This window comes from Cetorhinus maximus, chromosome 9, assembly GCF_964194155.1.
Source record: "Cetorhinus maximus chromosome 9, sCetMax3.hap1.1, whole genome shotgun sequence".
In the NCBI taxonomy this organism is placed as follows: domain Eukaryota; kingdom Metazoa; phylum Chordata; class Chondrichthyes; order Lamniformes; family Cetorhinidae; genus Cetorhinus; species Cetorhinus maximus.
The window spans coordinates 140,367,407-140,384,732 of NC_135887.1; the positions used below are offsets into that span (position 1 = coordinate 140,367,407).

The window sequence follows — 17,326 nt, forward strand, 5'->3', positions numbered from 1 at the left end:
TTCATCAAGGGGAGGTCATGCCTGACAAATTTGTTAGAATTCTTTGAGGAGGTAACGAGTAGGTTAGACAAAGGAGAGCCAATGGATGTTATCTACTTGGACTTTCAGAAGGCCTTTGACAAGGTGCCGCACAGGAGGCTGCTCAGTAAGATAAGAGCCCATGGTGTTAGAGGCAAGGTATTAGCATGGATAGAAGATTGGCTGTCTGACAGGAGGCAGAGAGTGGGGATAAGGGGGTCCTTCTCAGGATGGCGGCCGGTGACTAGTGGAGTTCCGCAGGGGTCAGTATTGGGACCACAACTTTTCACTTTATACATTAATGATCTAGATGAAGGAACTGAGGGCATTCTGGCTAAGTTTGCAGATGATACAAAGATAGGTGGAGGGACAGGTAGTATTGAGGAGGCGGGGAGGCTGCAGAAGGATTTGGACAGGTTAGGAGAATGGGCAAAGAAGTGGCAGATGGAATACAACGTGGGGAAGTGTGAAGTCATGCAATTTGGTAGGAAGAATAGAGGCATGGACTATTTTCTAAATGGGGAGAAAATTCAGAAATCTGGAGTGCAAAGGGACTTGGGAGTCCTAGTCCAAGATTCTCTTTAGGTTAACTTGCAGGTTGAATCGGTAGTTAGGAAGGCAAATGCAATGTTGGCATTTATTTTGAGAGGACTAGAATATAAAAGCAGGGATGTGCTGCTGAGGCTTTATAAGGCTCTGGTCAGACCACATTTAGAATATTGTGAGCAATTTTGGGCCCCGTACCTCAGGAAGGATGTTCTGGCCCTGGAGAGAGTCCAGAGGAGGTTCATGAGAACGATCCCAGGAATGAAAGGCTTAACATATGTGGAACGTTTGAGGACTCTGGGTCTATACTCGATGGAGTATAGAAGGATGAGGGGGGATCTGATTGAAACTTACAGAATACTGAAAGGCCTGTATAGAGTGGACGTGGGGAAGATGTTTCCATTAGTAGGAGAGACTAGGACCTGAGGGCACAGCCTCAGAGTAAAGGGAAGACCTTTTAGAACAGAGATGAGGAGAAACTTCTTTAGCCAGAGAGTGGTGAATCTATGGAATTCATTATCACAGAAGGCTGTGGAGGCCAGGTCATTGAGTGTATTTAAGACCGAGATAGATAGGTTCTTGATTGGTAAGGGGGTCAAAGGTTACGGGGCATAGGCGGGAGAATGGGGTTGAGAAAATTATCAGCCATGATTGAATGGTGGAGCAGACTCGATGGGCTGAATGGCCTAATTTCTGCTCCTGTGTCTTATGGTCTTATGGAAATTCCTCTCTGCTATTTTTATTCGAGGTGTTACTCCATTTAGAATAAACGTATGCTGCAGCATTTCAGAGCCACAAGGTATGCAGTTTGTATGCACCAGATATACCAGATATTGTTGGAAAAGCACAGAGGGCAGAATTTTGCCCTTGGCGGCAGGATCGGCGGACGGGGGCGGGCGGTAATCTGACCGCCGCCCACAATCAGCAGCGCTCCACGATTTTACGTGGGCGGGCCAATTAAGACCAGCCCAGCGTGATACACGAGTGGCAGCACTGAGCGCTGCCTGTGCGGTGAGTTGGGGGGGGTTGGAGGGGAGTGCAAGCAGGCCTAACACGAACTTCACGCATGCGTGAGAGAGAGCGCTGAATCATCTCGTTCCTCAGGGAGATGAAGAGATATTTTAAGAAGATAGTAAAGAGCAGAAAAATGTAATGAAACATGTCTCCTCGTGTGACTCTGTCGCATGAGCAGGGACATGTTTTTAGTTAAAAAATAAAGCTTTTATTTTATTTGCACTTCCTTTTGGAAACCTCATCCCGCCGGTGGATGAGGTTTCCAAAAAAATGCAAAGGCCGCTTGACCTTTTCGGCTGCCCGCCAACCGTCGGGTTGAATGGGCAGTGAAAAATTAAAGTCAGTTGATAACTTAATGGCCTTAATTGGCCTTTTAATTGTCGGCGGGCACACTGTCGGCTCAGGTGCGTGCCCGCCGACCGAACTGTCGCGCAACTGCGCAGTGACGTCAGCACGCTCGACCGAGGTCATCATGTGTCATTTTACGCTCGGTCAGGTCGGGCGAGCGCCCACCCGCCGAGCTAAAAACTCTGGCCCGAAAGACGTTACAAAATAAGGGGTACAAATTCCAAAGGGGGTGCAGGAAAAATGAAGGACTACCCAACAATATCAAAGGATGTAGAGAACATTACACAGCAATGGGTACATAAATACACCAGGAAAACGTTTTTGTGGAAAACTGACTTCTCTCTGTGGAGCCTACGTTAATAGGTCAAATCCTGCAACTCCATAAGCCCAATTGTTATCAGCAAGGCCTGAGCTTTTGTGGAACTATGCTTGGAGACGTACAACTTGGCATAAGAACTTGACCAGGTATCAATTCAGCATGAGGACAAAAAGCACTTTTCCAACATTGTGATGAACTGTCGGAATTCTGTCCGAGGAACTTTAGAGGTGGGCCTCACAGAATAGGCCGCATGTTCTTTCCCCATAAAACTGCTAACCACATTACCCATTTGAAAAGTCCTACAGGATTCCATTAACTCTTCAGTTCTTTGGCTTCAATTTTAAGTATGTTTTCAGTGGGGAAATGTTTGTGGGAAGACAGTAGAGAAGTGGTAATGTCACTGAATCCAGGGGCCCAGGCTAATTTTTTTTCTTTCATGGGATGTGAGCATCACTGGCAAGGCCAGCATTTGTTGCCCATCCCTAATTGCCCTTGAACTGAGTGGCTTGCTCAGTCATTTCGGAGGGCAGTTAAGAGTCAACCTCATTGCTGTGGGTCTGCAGTCACATGTAGGCCAGACCAGGTAAGGGCAGCGGATTTCCTTCCCTGAAGGGCAGACGGGTTTTTACAACAATCGATTATAGTTTCATGGTCAACATCACTAAGATCGGTGTTTAATTCCAGATTTTATTTGTTAAGCTCCACAAGCTGCCATGGTGGGGATTTGAACCCCATGTACCCAGAGAATTCACCTGAGCCTCTGGATTAGTAGTCCAGTGACCGTACCACTATGTCATCATTTCCCCTGGTGGAATTTGAATTCAATTAATAAATCTGGAATTTAAAACAAACTAGCATTGATTGTTATTAAAAACCCACCTGGTTCACTAATGTCCTTTAGAGGGTGAAATCTGCCAGATTTGCCTGGTTTGGCCTACATGTGACCGTGTGGTGGATCCTTAACTGCCCTCTGCAATGGCCTAGCAAGCCATTCAGTTCAAGCCAATTAGGGATGGGCAACAAATACTGGCCTTGCCAGCGACGCCCACACCCGATTCATGAATAAAGAAAAATAAGTTATAGTAATTAATCAATTACTCTTTCTCTTTGACTGAGTTAGCCCATTGGTGCAACATTTCACATTGATGTTTAAACCCTGATGAAAGGTCATCAACCTGAAATGTTGGGCAGAATCTTCTGCTTTGAAGTGTAGATTTGGTGGTGGCCGTGGAATTGTCAGTGATTAATGCTGGGGTGGGGGGTGAGGGCTGGCTGAACATGTACAATCTTGCGCTGCTCAGCTCGTTACCTATGCATCCACGCGGAGCATGGCGAATCTTGTGGCGAGGCGGGCAGCAAGTCGCCCTTCCTACCATCACATCACAAGCTCAAAGGGCCGGACGCTATATTTAAAGGGCACCCAGATACCCTCCCTCCCTCACAAACCCTCCCCCCGGCCCTTAGCTTGCCACCCAGGTCCAGCCTCTGCTCCACCCTACATCCCACCGCACCTCCCCCCCCGACCCCTTTCAGTCTTCACACAGTTTGCCCTACCAGCACCCGATGTGAGTGAAGTTATGAATGGTCCCCAGGAAGGCGAAAGCAGAGTCGACTGACCTCAAAGTCATGGGGGAAGTGAATCTCGCCAGGTGCACACCATTTACATCCAGTCGTAAAACTGAACATTCTCATTTTCCGCTGGCAAGGAACTTAATTTGGAGGGGGAAGCTTGGATTCCAGTCAGCTGGCCTTTTACTGAGCATGCATGACATGCTAATGCATACTAAAGGCCTTCCCAGCATTATTCTTCAGGGAGCTGGACCCTCCCTGAACCCGCCTTTAAAGTCCTGAGAACAGAATTCCCGCAGTTCATCCCAAGGTTGGGAAACTGATTTTGTCCTCGTGCTAAGTTCCCCCACCTGCCTCGGTTCCCGTTATTGGTGGGACTGGTAGATTCTGCCCATTGATTCTGTTCCTCTCTCCACCATTGCTGCCTGACCTGCTGAGTGTTTTCCAGCAATTCCCTGTTGCTGCTCTCCAGATCCTCCCGCATTTTGCTTTGATCCTAACATTCTCCCATGCCCAGTTACTTTATGGTTCTTCAAATTCTCTAAAGTTTTTTTTTAATTTGGGATGCTTTCCCATTCAAATTTTGTCACTCGAATTCAGATCTTTCATTAACAGCAATAACTTTCCATTTATTGACACCAGGAGCAGAATTTTGCCGTAGGTGAGCAGGGGGTGGGGCCCGCTCCCTGACGTGTAAAATGATGCGGGATGATGTCAGGCAGAACCCCCAACGTCATCCCGCCCCATTTAAATTTTCAGGAAGGTGGGGGCACAGCAAAATCAGCTGCGGGCCCGCCAACCTGTCAATGGCCATTTGAGGCCATTGACAGGATCATTTATACAATTAAAGGACCTGCCCGTCCAACCTTAAGGTTGGCGGGTCGGTCAGGAGCCCCGGCGGGGAATAGAGAAAACATGAAACCTCATCCACTGGCGGGATGAGGTTTCATGCAGGGTTTTAAAAAGCTTAATAAAGTTATTATGTAAATTATGAACATGTCCCATTTCATGTGACATTGTCACATTGAGGGGGACAGGTTAGGGAATTTTCTTTTTCTATTTTTCATATTTTTAAAAGTGTCAGCAATCTCCCTGAGGCTGCACTTAGCCTCAGGGAGATGTGCACTCTGTCATGCGCAAGCGCAAAAGAGCACACTCTCGCTTTTGGGGAATCCCCCCCGCCCGCACAGGAAGTGCATAGCGCTTCCCGCCTGACGTCACGCTGGGTGGGCCTTAATTGGCCCGCCCACATAAAATGGCGGTGGGGCCCGCTTCTCCGGCGGGGATCAGCTCCCCGCCCGCCAGAGATTGGGTCGGGCCCGCCCGCCCGACAGGCAGAAAACTCTGCCCCGTGTTTCTGAATGTTTTTGGCTGTGCAACTTTATAATTTTGCCTAGTTGAGCTGATTTTTTTTTTCTGTGAAGTTCTGATAGTCCGAAGTTACAATAGCGTGGTTAAGTTTTATTTTACTGCACTACGTCATTTTCTCAAAGGGGGAGAGGGAAGAGGGGAAATTTCACACCACATTTTGAGAGAAGTTACTTGCTATGTGAAGGCCTGGACCAAGTCAATATGGAGTAAAGTTTGACTAATATTAGGTAGGTGGGTGGGTAAGAAGGAGAGTAAGGTTTAACTAAGTTAAACAGCAGAATAAAGCAGGAAAAATGCCTTACTCCGGCATACTATGACTTCACAGTGAAGCAATGTTAACATAGTTGAGAAAGAATTGCTCTAGCCCCTAGAAGCCTCATAAATGCTTTAAAGAGAATTGATTACCAGTACCACTAAACATAGTGGCTAAAGCAGTTTTTTTAACTATGTCTCAGGCAGGTAATGGGACCTCACAGCGTGAGTGCACTGACAACCAACAATGATCATGTATGGTACAAGAAGTAACTTGTCCCCATTCCCTAGGTTAAACCATTTTGCAGAGTGAACATAGTTTAAGCTTATTGATTGACAGGAACCTGGGTAAGTTTCTCAATTCTGAAGTGGAGGATGCTCAGTAATCTGACTAGATATTTCGTAATGCCAACTTTACCATCCTTACTGATGCCAACAGAGCTAATAAATTCTGCCACTCTCACTTCAACATGGAACTTTCTCTGTCAGATTAAGATTTGATGTAATGTCGAAATTCGGAAAAAAAGTGACTTTGTTCCGTTGCCTACACCATTTAATTCCAAGTCCTGTGAAGTGACAAGTTGAGAGGGCAGTGACAATATAGTTCCTGCAGTGAAAGTTGCCACATTGACCCTGTTAACGAACTCCATGTAAGCTTTTTTTTTTCCCCTAAAACACCTCTCATTTGATAAAATATTTTCAGCTCATCAGGGCAGACAAAACTAATTTAAATTTCAGACAGATCTCTCCGCGGAAATTAATTTTTTATCTGACAGTCAGGTGTTCCCCAAGGTAACACATCATTATTAAACTGCCAATTCTTTTATGGGCTCTGCCTCATGTTTAATAAAAATCTCAGCATTTGTAAATGAGTGACTATTCGGAAAATGCTTCGCAAAAGAAAATTATGCATAAGGTCCAGTAAGCAGCTGAGAAGTTCAATAATTTTTCATATGTGCACTGTGCAAAAGTCTGCTAAAACTACAGAAGTCACCATGATCTGATTTCCTCTCCACGGCATTTGTTAAAAAGCTCCTGTGTGAACATTGTGCTCATGATATCACTCCAGAAATGTACAGAGGAAACGTCATTCCCCAGTGACCCCCAACCCCACCACCTCACCCTCCCCGCCAATAATCCCACACACAAAGTGGTGATGTTATTGCACAAGCTAATTCAGCAGTTCTACGTTCCAAGTCACCTAAGGTGTTTCCCTATTGGCATTTTGCGGGAAGACCTTTGGATAAGGATTAGGGGCAAAGATTACATCAAGACGTGTGTATTTCAACTATTGGTATCTTTATGATCATTTAAAAAAAAAATATTGTTCTCAAGACGTGGGTGACACTGACAATGAGACGTTTATTGCCAATTCCTACCTTCGCTGAGAAGGTGATGTGGGTTTTTCTTCTTGAATCGCAGCTTGGGCTGATAATGCACTCACAATGGTGTTATGTGGGAAATTCCAGAACTTTTACATTGATGTGCGGTGCATTCATTTTAATGGGGTCTCTCTCTTTCTCTCTCTTACTCTTTTTAAGTGATATTTTCCCAGTTCCTGTCTCTTTGCCAAACGCGTTTGGATGCAGTATACCTTAGTGTTCAGTGTATTTCTGTTATATTTTGTATGAACTCCTGTTTACATTCCCCGGTTTCCCTGTTACTCTGTAAGATATTTGAGTGTCCCTGAAAAAAGACAGGTGGGGGGCAGAATGTTCACCTCAGCTGATGGGCACGTACCCGACCCGCACGTGCGTGAAATGGCGCGTGTTGATATCGGGCGAGCGTTCCGACGCCAGCACACAGTCACGCGATAGTTCAGTCGGCAGGCCGCCGACAATTAAAAGGCCCGTTAAGGTCATTAAAGAATCAATTGACTTAAACTTTTTACTGCCCGTCCAACCATGCGGTTGGCAGGCAGGCGAAAAGTCCAAGCAGCCTTTTAATTTTTGTGGAATCCGCGGGCGGGATGAGGTTTCCAACAGCAAGGGCAGAATTATGCCCTTGGATGGCGGGCGGGCCCCACCGGCTCGGTGGTGGGCGGACCGCCGACCCCCACCACCGAAACAGGGCCCGCCGCCATTTTGAGTGGGCGGGCCAATTAAGGCCCACCCAGCGGGCTGCCCGACGGGAAGCGCTATGCACTTCCTGTGCGGGGGTGGGGGGTGGATTCCCCATCTGTCAAAGTGCGCACTGCTCCCTGAGACTAAGTCCTGTCTCAGGGGGATCAGTGACAGGTAAGAAAAGTCAAAAAATAGAAAAATTTAAAAATTTTTAACATGTCCCCCTCATGTGACAATGTCACACGAGATGGGACATGTTAATAAAAAGGGCATAAACTTTATTAGAATTTTTTTAAAATGGACATGAAATCTCATCCCGCCGGTGGATGAGGTTTCATGTTTTATCAGAAGCCCCCTGGGGCTCCTGGCCTGCCCGCCAGCCTTAAGGTTGGACGGGCAGGTCTTTAATTACTTTAATGAGCCTGTCAAAGGCCTTAATTGGCCATTGACAGGTCGGCGCGCAGACAGCTGATTTCGCTGTCCGCCCGCCTTCCTAAAAATTTAAAGGGACCGGGATGACATCAGGGGTTCCTCCCGACATCATCCCGCGATATTTTCCCCTCGGTGAGCGGACCCCGCCCCCAAATCGCCGACGGGAAAATTCAGGCCCAAATAAAAATAAAATATTTTTTTTTTAAAATTTCACTTATAACATGAGGGGACATGCGTAGCATTTTTCAAACCTTTATTTTTCTTTTTGAAAACTTCAGCTCCGTGCCTCAGGGAGATTCTCAAGCGCACACACATGCGTGAAGCTCGCACTTGCCCTGCTCGCCCTTCTCCCCCCACCCCCCATCGCACAGGCAGTGCTGAGCTCTGCCATTCACATTTCACGCATGAAATCGCCTTCCGGCCTCGATCGCGGGCGGTGACCAGCTTCCTGACCACCGCTGCCCATCCCCGCCAAAGCCTGCCCGCCGAGGTCAAAATTCTACCCCTGTTGTCAAAGCTTTTCATCTTGCACTCGTCAGGACAATTTGCAGGAGTACCAAATGGAACAGCAACAACAATTTATATTTCATGAGAAGAGAGTGCTGATTGTTTGGCAAGTGACTTCGCCATGGCAATGCCTCTACCAATTAGAGTCCACTTGCCAACCAATCCGCACTCTCTTCTCGTGATTTTTTTTTTAGTCATTGAATGTGGGCGTCGCTGGCTAGGCCAGCATTTATTGCCCATTCCTAATTGCCCTTGTTCAGAGGGCAGGTAAGAGTCAACCACATCCCTGTGGGCCTGGAGTCGCATGTAGTCCATTGTTGTTCCCGTTACATCTGGTATTCTTGCTAACTGTCCTGATGAGTGCAAGGCAAATAGCTTCAGCAACACGTGTCCTTTTGCAGCAATATTCAACTTTGTATGACCAAATGACTATTTGTAAGATATTTACTTGACTTTGTTTCCTCCTTTTTTATAATTGGATCTGGCTACATGTTCTTTCTCTTGCTAATGGCTATTATTTAGTTCAAGGCTCTCCTGATTTTGCTGCAGTTGGAATAATTTAAATCAGTCTGGTTTTAATATTTTGCTGATAAACCCACAATACTGGACATCCAAACTGCAAAAAAAAAGCAGACAAGCGACTGCTGGTGTTTAATTTGAAGGAGTATGATGAATTTAGTTATAGAGCATTTTTTTTTATGCTGTAAGAATTGACTTCCAGAAAACCAGACGTTGATGCTGAATTTACATTAAAATTAAATGTGCACTGCCTGGGCAAAACCAGAGTGGGGACAGCCCTACTCCGAATCTGTTTTACAGTTCTCTACAGGTTATATAAACTGAGATTGTACTTGTCAAATATGGAGAATTCTACCTAACAGTCAGGAACAGATCTGTTCAAAGCTTAAACCTTCCACCAAACTGAAGCTGCACTGAGGTGATTGCTGCAAAATGCAAGTGAACAAAACACAGTGCACTTCACTGTTCTAGAAAGCAAGTAGACAACAGTCTCCATCATTAAATAGCCTGCTGCTGCTGCATGCCAAGGAACATAACGGTACTCGTGTGAGGTACTGGAAAACACTCAGCACCTATGGAACCACCTTCTCAAGGGTAATTAGGGATGGGCAGTAAATGCTGGTCTAGCGAGTGCCACCCCAAATCCCATGAAAGAATAAAATAAGCATTGAATTTACAGCACAGAAACAGGCCATTAGGCCCAACTGATCCATCAAATCATTTCTGCATTTCCTTCTATTCCCGTCTCCCTCATAGCCTTCCCCTTAAAGGTCCCGATGTTATTTGGCTCAATTGTCCATGTGGTGGCTGGATCTGGATCCACCTCCTAACCACTCAGGGCAAAGGAGTTACTCCTGAATTCTGTACTGGATTTGTTTGTGACGTTCTTGTATTTATTGCCCCCTCCCCACAACCCCCCACCCCCGGTTTTGAACTCCCCACAAGTGAAATTATCATCGCCCCCATGTGTACCTCATGTAATCATTTCACCAAGGAGTCAAAACGTTCAAAAGAGATGGGGAGAAAATTGTCAAAATTTAAAAAAATAACCCAGACGGACACGGAGTTCAATATAAGTCATACAGTGCAATCAGTTTTGGGAACGTTTGCTGCATATGCTTTTTGTCAACCTGATATTAGACAGCTTTGCATTAGCAGCCCAAGTGGTTTAGAGCTCACCGTAAAAAAGCCAACAAAAAAAGCACGTGTAGGGTCCTTGCTTCATCTGGCTTCAAATCTTTTGGGAAGTGATGGCTGGGAGAGCCGCTAATCTGGAAAGCACGCAGCTGTAATGACGCTGTTAAAAGTTGGGTCCCATACAATTGCCAACACTGAAGGGAGAAAGGGAATGCGTGGGGAAGTGAAGCGAGGCCTGGAATTGTTTCCCAGGATTCCACCGACTGGATCAGATAGAACATAAGACATTGGTGACAGAAAAGAATAACTCACTTTACGTAGAGCCTGCTAATTATATTTTGCTCAGCTTTTAACTCAATGATTTGGGATGCAGAGTTACATAACAACAACATTTTACCCTGTTTCTTGTTAGCAATTATCATAAAATTAACATAAAAGAGCTTAATAAATATCTGCTTTAAGGCATCCATAACTCTGTGCCCCCCAGTCAGATGTACATAATCACAGCCGGGGAGACCTGTTAAGCTGCCTGGCAATAAATCGCAGTCTTACCACAGAGAGAGAGAATTTCAGTGCTAACTGTTAAATGTTTTAAGAGTGCCGATGGGAGTGCGCACTTTCTGCAAACATTTAAAAGGGACTCAGCTGAAATTTATGAAATCCCCAGGGGGTCCCTAAGCATTTCAAACTGGCTTGATACTGCACTGAGATATAGAGCATACATTGTCAAGCCAAAATGATGTGTGCTGAATGGCCTCCCTCAGGTCATCTCCCAGCGCTGTGCCCCAGAATCAGAGCAAGGCTTGAGTCTCGAGTTAGACCGACACTTCTGTGAAAAGAAAACGGCTTTGAAAAAATGCAAAAGCCATCAGAACCACTCTATGCTTCCGCTCAATTGCACAAGTTTGTACAATGAGTAACTTCATTCAAATTCTTACTTTTACTTACCTGACCCTGATTGACAGGCTTGTTTTCTATGGACCAAGTGCTGGGAAATGGGATTAGGTTGGGGTGGGGGGGGTGGGGGGGGGCGCTTATTTTTCAGCCAGCACAGCCACGATGGACAGAGTGGCCTCCTTCTGTGCTGTAAATGTTTCCAGGGCCTGGATTTTTCCTATGGCGGACGGGCTGGGCGGGAGCGGGTGGGGGCGGGCATGCAGACGATCGCTGTCCATGATTGGCTGTGTGCTGCCATTTTACACGGGTGGGCCAATTAAGGCCTGCCCAGCATAACGTGCGGCCGGTAGTGCTCAGCGCTACCTGTGCGGGCGGGGGGGGGAGGAGGGAGAGTCGGGGGCCTGCGCTCTTTTATGCGCATGCGCACGAAAGAGCGCAGCAATCTCCCTGAGGCATGGAGCTGCCACGGGGAGATTGAATAGATAATAAAACATTTTCATAAATGAAGTAAAAACTTATTTAAACCTATCCCCTTTGGGACATGTTGGTGAAGTTGGGAAAATGTATTTATTTATTTTATAAAAGCTTCAGAAAACCTCATCCCTCCCGTGGTTAAGGTTTCCTGAAAACACAAAGGCTGCTTGGGCTTTTCACCTTGCCCACCAACCTCAGGTTGGCGTGTGCCCGCCGAATGAAATATCGCGATGACGTCGGGACACACGCCCCACGTCATCGCGCAACGTTTTATGCGTTGGCTTGTCAGGTCCACCCCCACACGCCAACCGGAAGATTCAGCCCCACATTTTCTAAATTTTCTAAATATCTGAAAAGGAGGATTGTGTAGGGGTGTGGGGAGAGGGCGAGGCAGTGACAGGCATCAAAATAAATTATTTTATTTACTTTCTTCAGTGTATATTTCTTACTGCTGGAGCAAAGCGTTTTGAAATGATTATAAACATTATATCCAATTAATTTTTAAAAAATAAGTTGTTGATAAAATTCACTTCAATTTTATTAAAAACCAAAACAGTGTTGCATGCTAAAACTTACCCTTTATCTTAGTCTGGAAATTCTGCAGTGTAATGTTACCATACACATGGAGAGAATTTTAACCAAATAAAAACAGCCAGGTTTGAGGCAATTGGGAGTTAGAGTCTTAAGAAATCAAATTTCCAACATAAATCCACCAGCCCACTTACAGCTTTAATTGGGACAGGAAGGTAGCGATGCACTGACCTGCTCTAAAGAGACAAGTTGGCACGTTAAATATGCTGATGAGCTTGTGAGCCTCATCGTCATTCAACTTTGTGTTTAACTATGGACGGACAAGTTTCCCAAGGGAATCCAGCAACTACGTCCAGATGAGAACTTGCTGGATCCAGCAGGTGAGTATCTTTACAACTACCTCCATGACTCAGAAGGTGTGCCTGCCAAAGGAACCCCCTTGATCTGGCAGCACCTCCCTCCCTTGACCTTCCCCTTGAGGCAGCCAAAGCTCCCCCTTCCAAACCAGGGCTCTGACTTCCATCGCAGGCCTCCAAACTCAATTTACGCCTCTGAATTCCCACCCCACCACCACCTGCCCACCAAGGCCTCCAACCCCACCCCCTCCCACCACCAGCCTTTAATTCCCCTCACCCCACCCCAACATCTGAGGCCTCTGACCTTACCCTTCCAGAAGGCCTCCAGTGCTGAAAGGCCCCTGACCTCCCACCAGGCATCTAATTGTGATGCATCCCCTAGCCTCTAATCTCCTCTGCTGTACCCCAAAATGATTCCTTTCCCCCTCTGTAAACCACTCCCCAAACCTTTCACACCTCTTCCCCCCACCACAGCATTGTGCACCTCCCTGCTCTTGCCACCTTCACCAACTGGTTTCTCATCGGGCTGGAATCATAGAATCATAAAATTGTTACAGCTCAGGAGAAGGTCATTCAGCCCATCATGCCCATACTGGCTCTCCTAAGAAGTAACCCACATTAAAAAAAAACTGCCACTGTCCTGACCTCTCCCCACATCCCTACACAATCCTCCTTTTCAGATATTTAGAAAATGTGGAAAAATTTAATGCACAGAAGGAGGCCACTCTGTCCATCGCGGCTGTGCTGGCCAAAAAACGAGCTCCCCTCCACCCCCCTCCACAACCTAATCCCATTTCCCAGCACTTGGTCTGTAGAAGCCAAGCCTGTCAGTCAGGGTCAGGTAAGTAAAAACCCAGGACTTTGTATTGAGCTTTTTATTTTTACAAGGACTATTTTTTTACAGATGGTTAATGTCTCTTTTAAAATGACAGAGAAATTTGAGTCAAATACAAAGTGTGTTTGTGCGATGATCTTACCATGGTATTTCCAGTCTTAAAGGTATTGAATTATTTAATTGCAGTTTGAAAACTTAGGACATACTCGATATACCTTAAAATTGTATGATTGTAAACATTATATGATTCAAACAGCTCCGAGCATTTCGGAAAAGAAAAGTACTAGTGGGTAATTTCTGAGCCTCCTGGAGATGTGCCTTGCCTGCCGGGTACAGAAGGAGGCCATTCGGCCCATCGTGTCTGCACCGGCTCTCCAAATGAGCATTATGACTTAGTGCCTAATTGCCCTGCCTTTTCTCTGTACCCTTGCATATTGTTTCTATTCAAATAATAATCGAATGCCCTCTTGAATGCCTCAAAGGGAGGTTAACACTGGGCTTCAGATCATCTTTATCCAGACCAGCACCAAATGTTATTATTTCCCATTTGTTTGAGTTATCACGCCTCCTAATACCATGGCAACTGTGGACTCGATTGGTCCGTGAGTACTGCAGTGGTTAGCTGTTGCCTTCTGCAGCACGGCTGACTAGGCAACTCTCCCACCGTTGACCAAGTGAACCCACTTTCCCTTGGCCATTCAGCCCTGAAGGGGGACTTGAACCCGGAGCTTCTGGCCCAGAGATAGGGCCGCTACCCACTGCACCAATGGTCCTGTTTTTGACACTGAGGTTTCAACTTAAAGAACAGAAAGAACACTTTCGGGGGGGGGGGCGGTTTTGGAAGTTTTAAAGCCCAGTTTGTGTATTTTATGGGATTGTAGTGTGGTTAAATGTCAGTAATTGGAGCTGGACTTAAGGCAGCTCATTATATTTTATTAGAAGATAATGGGAAATGATCCAGGAATATTATAAAAACACTGAGAAGGGAAAAGCACTAAACAGAACATAAATCATGAGACGAGGTTACAAAATGATTTAGTGATATGCTGATTGAGTACTAATAGCTTTTTTTCTCCCCTTTTTCTTCAGATTACAATAACAAATTGAACTCAAGAAAACAAACACCCAATAAATTATGAATGTTGAACAAGATGACATTGCATCCACAGCAGATGATGATAGGTCCAAAGTTTAACAGGGCCATACTCGACCCCTTATTTGTGCTGCTGTTGGCTCTACAACTTCTTGTGGTGGCCGGTTTGGTCAGAGCCCAGACGTGTCCTTCTGTGTGCTCCTGTAGTAACCAGTTCAGCAAAGTGATCTGTACACGTCGGAACTTGAGGGAAGTACCGGACAGCATCTCTATCAACACGCGCTACTTGAACTTGCAAGAGAACGGGATCCAGGTCATCAAAGCTGACAGCTTCAAGCACTTACGGCATCTAGAGATTCTACAGCTAAGTAAGAACCATATTCGACAGATTGAAGTTGGGGCCTTCAATGGTCTGACAAATCTCAACACGCTGGAGCTGTTTGACAATCGCCTTTCCACGATCCCTAGTGGAGCATTTGAGTACCTCTCCAAACTGAAGGAACTGTGGTTGAGGAATAATCCAATTGAAAGTATACCATCGTATGCTTTCAATCGAGTTCCTTCTCTTAGGAGATTAGATTTAGGTGAACTGAAGAGACTTGAATACATCTCTGATAGAGCCTTTGAAGGTCTGTCAAATTTAAGATATTTGAACCTCGGTATGTGTAATCTTCGAGAAATCCCAAACCTCACACCTCTGACCAAATTGGAGGAACTGGAACTATCAGGGAATCGGCTTTCACTCATCCAACCGGGCTCCTTTCAGGGCTTGACTAACCTGCAAAAACTGTGGATGATGCATGCTCAAATCCAGGTGATTGAGAGGAATGCTATCGATGACCTTCAGTCACTAATAGAGCTTAACTTGGCGCACAATAACCTGACTTTGCTGCCTCATGACCTCTTCACCCCCCTTCACCACCTTGAACGGGTCCACTTGCATCACAACCCGTGGAACTGCAACTGTGACATCTTGTGGCTGAGCTGGTGGCTGAAGGAGATTGTGCCCTCCAATACAACGTGTTGTGCTCGTTGTCACGCACCCCCAAGTTTAAAAGGGAATTATATTGGGGAACTGGACCAGAACAAATTTAACTGCTATGCTCCAGTAATTGTAGAGGCTCCTACTGACCTCAATCTGACTGAGGGAATGGCTGCTGAGTTAAAATGTCGAGCATCAACCTCCATGACCTCAGTGAGTTGGATTACTCCAAATGGCACAATAATGACTCATGGAGCTTACAAAGTTCGGATATCTGTGCTTAATGATGGCACATTAAATTTTACAAATGTGACTGCCCAGGACACGGGGTTGTATACGTGTTTGGTGAGTAATTCGGCAGGGAATACAACAGCTTCAGCTACATTAAATGTGACTGCTACAGAAAACAGCACCTTCACTTATTTCACGACTGTCACGGTGGAGACGATGGAACCGTCTGTACAGGTACACACGACAGATGACAGATTCAGGCCCACGCCTTTCAGCGACTGGGATACCACGTTTTTGACGACCTCCTTGACTCCTCGGAGCGCAAAGTCGACGGAGAAAACAATCACCGTCGCTATTACTGATGCGGGAGGGAATCTCATGCCGGGCTTGGATGAGGTGATGAAAACCACAAAGATCATTATTGGTTGTTTTGTAGCCATCACACTGATGGCAGCGGTGATGCTGATCATTTTTTACAAAATGCGCAAGCAGCACCACCACCAGAATCACCATGCTCCCACCAGGACCATCGAGATCATCAATGTAGATGATGACATCGCAGGAAGTGCTGCCGTGGAGGGTCACCTGAACGTGCCTGCATTAGAGCATGAGCATATGAACCACTATAACTCTTATAAAGCTCCGTTCAACCACACCACCACAGTAAACACAATAAACTCACTACACAGCTCTGTGCATGAACCATTATTGATGCGAGTGAACTCTAAGGACAATGTACAAGAGACACAAATATGAGTTGGGGGGTGGGAAACACACAAAATTTACAAATGACAAACAGGACAAGGCTGATTCTACTGTTTAAAAGAAGTGTCTTTAAAGAGGTTTATTTATTAAAAAATAATTCTATTGTGATCTAAAATAGAGACAATTATGTGTATTCTAAACACTGATTTGACATACAATGCTGCGCCCATTAATTTAGTCATCACCATGTTTTTCATAGGGGATTTTGATTCTCTAAGGGACTATTCAGATATTTTGTAAGAATTATGTTTCACATGGGGTTTTTATGGTGAATTCTAGTGGTGAGATTCGGTCTGTTTTGTCTCTTTCTGTTATTTCATGAGCTCTTACAACTGGTAATGACAGGGAATGCAGTATTAGAGGTAGATTTATATTAAATCTTTTATTTTCCATGTATCATCTTGTTCTATATTTACAAACAGAATCATTCTGTGAAGATTGCTTGTAAAAAAAACAACAAAAAAAATCCACATACCCATGATCTTTTAAACAATTCTAGATCCAGAATTTGTAGCTCAAATACTAAATAAGATTATAAATAAACTATTGTTGGTTTTCAGTACCTTCAAATATCTAAATTAATGATTCCAAAGACAGAGTTCGGCGATGTATTTGCAGTATTCTGTAATGTGTTGACCTAAATCTGAGGGAGCCTGTAGAAAGAATTTGGATAGTTCAAATCTAATTTAATCAACAGGATAGCTGGATTATCTTCTTTATTTTGTGCAAGATGCCACAAGGTTATGGAAATGTAGCAATAGTCATTCTAGTCATAAGAGATGCTTTGGGAAAATATGGTGTGAAAACATTATAATTTCCTCTCCATACTTACCCAATGTTTAATTCTGGGTGTTCAATACAACATTTGCTGTCACGCTTTCTGAGGGAGCTTTCAGCAGGTCAAACAGGACCCATATGAAGATGGTAAACAAAAACAAGCTTACTTTACATTAAAGATTATTCCGTTGAAAACTCAGTGAGGTGGCTGGACTTGTCATAATGTCACATCTGGATGAGAAGATTGTTTATGTAACCTCTTTATCAAGGGTCATACCTAACACTGCTGC

At 45.1% G+C, this 17,326-nt stretch overlaps 1 protein-coding gene across 1 annotated transcript; it reads left to right on the forward strand.

Annotated features, from left to right (window-relative positions):
- The first annotated feature begins 14,136 nt into the window (after positions 1-14,136).
- LOC144685039 (leucine-rich repeat-containing protein 4C-like) lies at positions 14,137-16,653 on the forward strand. Its single transcript, XM_078549569.1, has one exon. The coding sequence runs from the start codon at positions 14,328-14,330 to the stop codon at positions 16,248-16,250; it is 1,923 nt and encodes a 640-aa protein (XP_078405695.1). The 5' UTR covers positions 14,137-14,327; the 3' UTR covers positions 16,251-16,653.
- Positions 16,654-17,326: the final 673 nt, after the last annotated feature.

Coding starts and splice junctions, on each gene's coding strand:
- LOC144685039 (XM_078549569.1), top strand. CDS start 14,328: ATGTTGAACAAGATGACATTGCATCCACAGCAGATGATGATAGGTCCA.